The sequence below is a fragment of the Otolemur garnettii genome, unplaced genomic scaffold (genome assembly GCF_000181295.1).
Source record: "Otolemur garnettii isolate 467f Iridium unplaced genomic scaffold, OtoGar3 scaffold00180, whole genome shotgun sequence".
Taxonomy (NCBI): domain Eukaryota; kingdom Metazoa; phylum Chordata; class Mammalia; order Primates; family Galagidae; genus Otolemur; species Otolemur garnettii.
The window spans coordinates 2,283,032-2,286,034 of record NW_003852575.1 but is presented as its reverse complement, the minus strand read 5'-3'; the positions used below and the strand labels follow the sequence as shown (position 1 = coordinate 2,286,034).

General features: G+C 46.8%; 1 protein-coding gene across 1 annotated transcript in view; it reads right to left on the bottom strand.

Annotated features, from left to right (window-relative positions):
• Positions 1 to 789: 789 nt before the first annotated feature.
• The window catches only part of DSCR3 (DSCR3 arrestin fold containing), a 59,433-nt gene continuing 57,219 nt past the window's right edge, over positions 790 to 3,003 (bottom strand). The window contains exon 7 of the mRNA XM_023519592.1: positions 790 to 2,146. Within this exon, the coding sequence (XP_023375360.1) occupies positions 2,064 to 2,146 (83 nt within the window). The 3' untranslated portion in view covers positions 790 to 2,063. The remainder of the gene's footprint in view (positions 2,147 to 3,003) is intronic.

The following is a 3,003-nucleotide window of genomic DNA, read 5'->3' as shown; positions in this document are numbered from 1 at the left end:
GGCTCTGCATGAGGCCTGGCTGGAGTGTTGATTTGTTCCCTGTCATCAGCTCCAGGGAGGAGCAGGGCTGAATGTATAACCTGGGCCCCATCCACACAGCGCTATAAAGAAGAGTCCATCTTCCTGGTGTAACTGCACCCAGGTATAACACTCAAATGACCATTAGCATGTGGAGGAAATCTTAGCCCACTAATTTCTAAAAAGGTAATTCAGAATTATGGTGAGCTCAGGCAGAAGTGGACCAGCAGACTTCTGGGTGGGTTCCTGAAATCTATTATGGATGAAGCCTTCGCAGCTGAGAATGGGAGCCAGGCCCTATTTCTGCTGGAGCATTCATAGCTGAGATCCAAAAGGTGTTTCTGCCAAAAGAGACATTTCCAAGACAGCATGTAATTTCAGACCCACCGTTCAAGCCTCCTTCCTTCACCTCCCCCTCCTTTTCCGCATGTCTTGCTCTAACTGGAGAATCTGACAATGCCGAGCCTCAAACAATGGATACCTCCAACTCCAGCCAGGTCAGTGTCGGGACTGTTGCTATCCAAGAGAGCCAGACATCTGAGTTTTAATAACTGATCAGGAGTTGTTAGGCCAAGAAGCAGAAAGAAATGGCCAGCTTGGGGTGATATCCGGGCCACTCAGGGCTGAAGGCAATGATGAAGGTAGTAAGGAAGGCTGGCAGCTCTTCAGGTAGTAACTACTCTCTCAGGATGGCATTCATCATTATTTATATAATCCATGTAATAAAGAAATCATATGGCAATATACATTTTTATTTTGTTAAAAATGATTTCTTCTTTAATTTCCCAGAAAGTATGGCCTCTTTATTTTCTGCTACTCAGTTTTAACACATCATTAAGGACATAATTATTAATGTCATGTGAATAAAAGAGATTTATAAACTAGAAATGTATTTTCTGGGAACCAACTTTCAAATGACTCAGTAATTTTTGTAATTTCACCGGTGAAGGCCTGGATAAAGCAGTGTGTAAATAAGGACTGACTGCCTGCGCAGTACAAATCCCCACTGTTACAGGACAATGTGGGGAAGTACAGCCCAGGAGGCCTTTAGCAGAAGCCTGCCTTGCCCAGGACTACAGCGAAGGCCAGTTAGTGTGCAGAGCAGCATGGGTTCCATCACTTGCGAGTAGGATTTGAAGGAAGAAATGTATTGCAACAGACTCACCATATTCTTCAAACCACAAAGTGCGACTGAGGAAAAACTGGCTTTTGGCCAAAAAAACATTCTGGCCCAAAACATAGGTCCTTCAGGAGGATCAGACGCAGGCTATGTTTATGTAGTTGAGGATGTTTTCCTGGCACTATTCTTTGGAGAGAGGCCTTCACCACAAACCGTGGGGCAGGTCTCCAGTGGTTCAGGACACATCCAGTAACAACAGCAACAGACGTACATTTGTGCCCCTTACATAAGCTCCATTTACAATCAAGAAATATGGCAGCGTGAGATTTTATGCCAGTTCTGGAGACATTCCTGCACCAGCCAGATCCCTTCAGTTCTATGAGAGCAAGCAATACTTCTTTTCTAGCTCCCTAAAAATTGAAGTTATGGTGAAAAATATGAGAAGAACTACAGATTAGAGTAGAGGGAAAAATACGAAAACCAAAACAACTCTGCACCCACCCTTGGAGGGTGTCTATCAACTTCCTAAGTAGCGAATACGGGCAGCTGGCGTTCCAGGCTACTCCATCAGCGAGTTAGAGGCTCCTGTTGTCCCTGTGATTTCCTTTTCCAAGAAAGCCCAAACTGTTGTTACAACTGTGCTTTAGAAGAACAGGTAAGTCAGGATCCACTGAATGTAATAATCATCCTGCCAACAGCATTAAGAAATCCTGTTACATTTCACAGAAACTGTCTGATTAGAGGCTCCTGGTGGAAGCAGAAGTCTTGAGGAAATGAAGAAACGGAAACTTCAGGAGTCCCTGTCACTTCTGATGCAGAGTAATCGTGAAAATGGGCATATGCTGCTGGCTTTAGCTCCCTACAGAAGTGGGATAACCTGCTGGACTTCCACAGGGTGGCGTGTGCTCCCTGCGCCCTTCCTGGGCTATATCCTGCAGAGCTTCAGTGGGAAGTTCTCCGTGATGAGGTGATCCGCCTGCAGCAGCACAACAATGTTCACCTCGAATTCTGGGAAGAGAAGAGAAGGTTCATGTTCGCTCATGCTGAGCAGCTCAAACCAAGTGCCAGCTCTGTCAGGGAGGGAGCCCCAGGCTGCCTGGGTTTCTGTTATTTATATTCCCTGTAGTGTCAGCCTGACTTGCAGCAAAACCAATAAAGACAACTACACCGTGTCTGACTGCTCAGTAAACTAGGTAACGTTCTGTCTTCTCATCTTGGAACAGTAAGCCATCAGGCTTCCTCAACCACACTTCCCTTGTCCTATTTCTTTACTAAAGGAGATACTCTAGAATCCCTCCATTTGTATTTTTGGGGCTTATTTTTACTTTTCCTACAGTTTTTTTTTTTTGCAGTTTTTGGCCGGGGCTGGGTTTGAACCCGCCACCTCTGGCCCCTGGGGCTAGTGCCCTACTCCTTTGAGCCACAGGTGCTGCCCATTTCCTACAGTTCTTAATGGACTATTAGACTCTGAACCGGCCTGGAGCTATCTGGGTCCATGTTGCCAATCGTCAAGTGAGAAATGTCTTCAGAAACACAGTTTAATTGTTCCTTTGGATACTGGTAATCTACCTGGAACCCCCGTTTAACTGTTACCATCAGCAAACAGGATCTTTTCTCCACCCACCCAGCTGTGGGTGGGCTTTGCTGACCACAGGAGGGGTGTGTGTAGAGGGAGTCCCCTGGAGATGGTCCCCTGTCCTTCCCCAGTATGAAGGGGGAGCAGGGGCACTCTGGGTGGGCAGAGGGTCAAGTGCCAACGGGAACACCAAGCACCACACCAAGCACCACGCCGCAAAGCCCTGGCTGTAGAAAGGAGTTTAGGGACAATGTCTGACCTGTGGCTGGGGCCCTCAGGATAACATCCC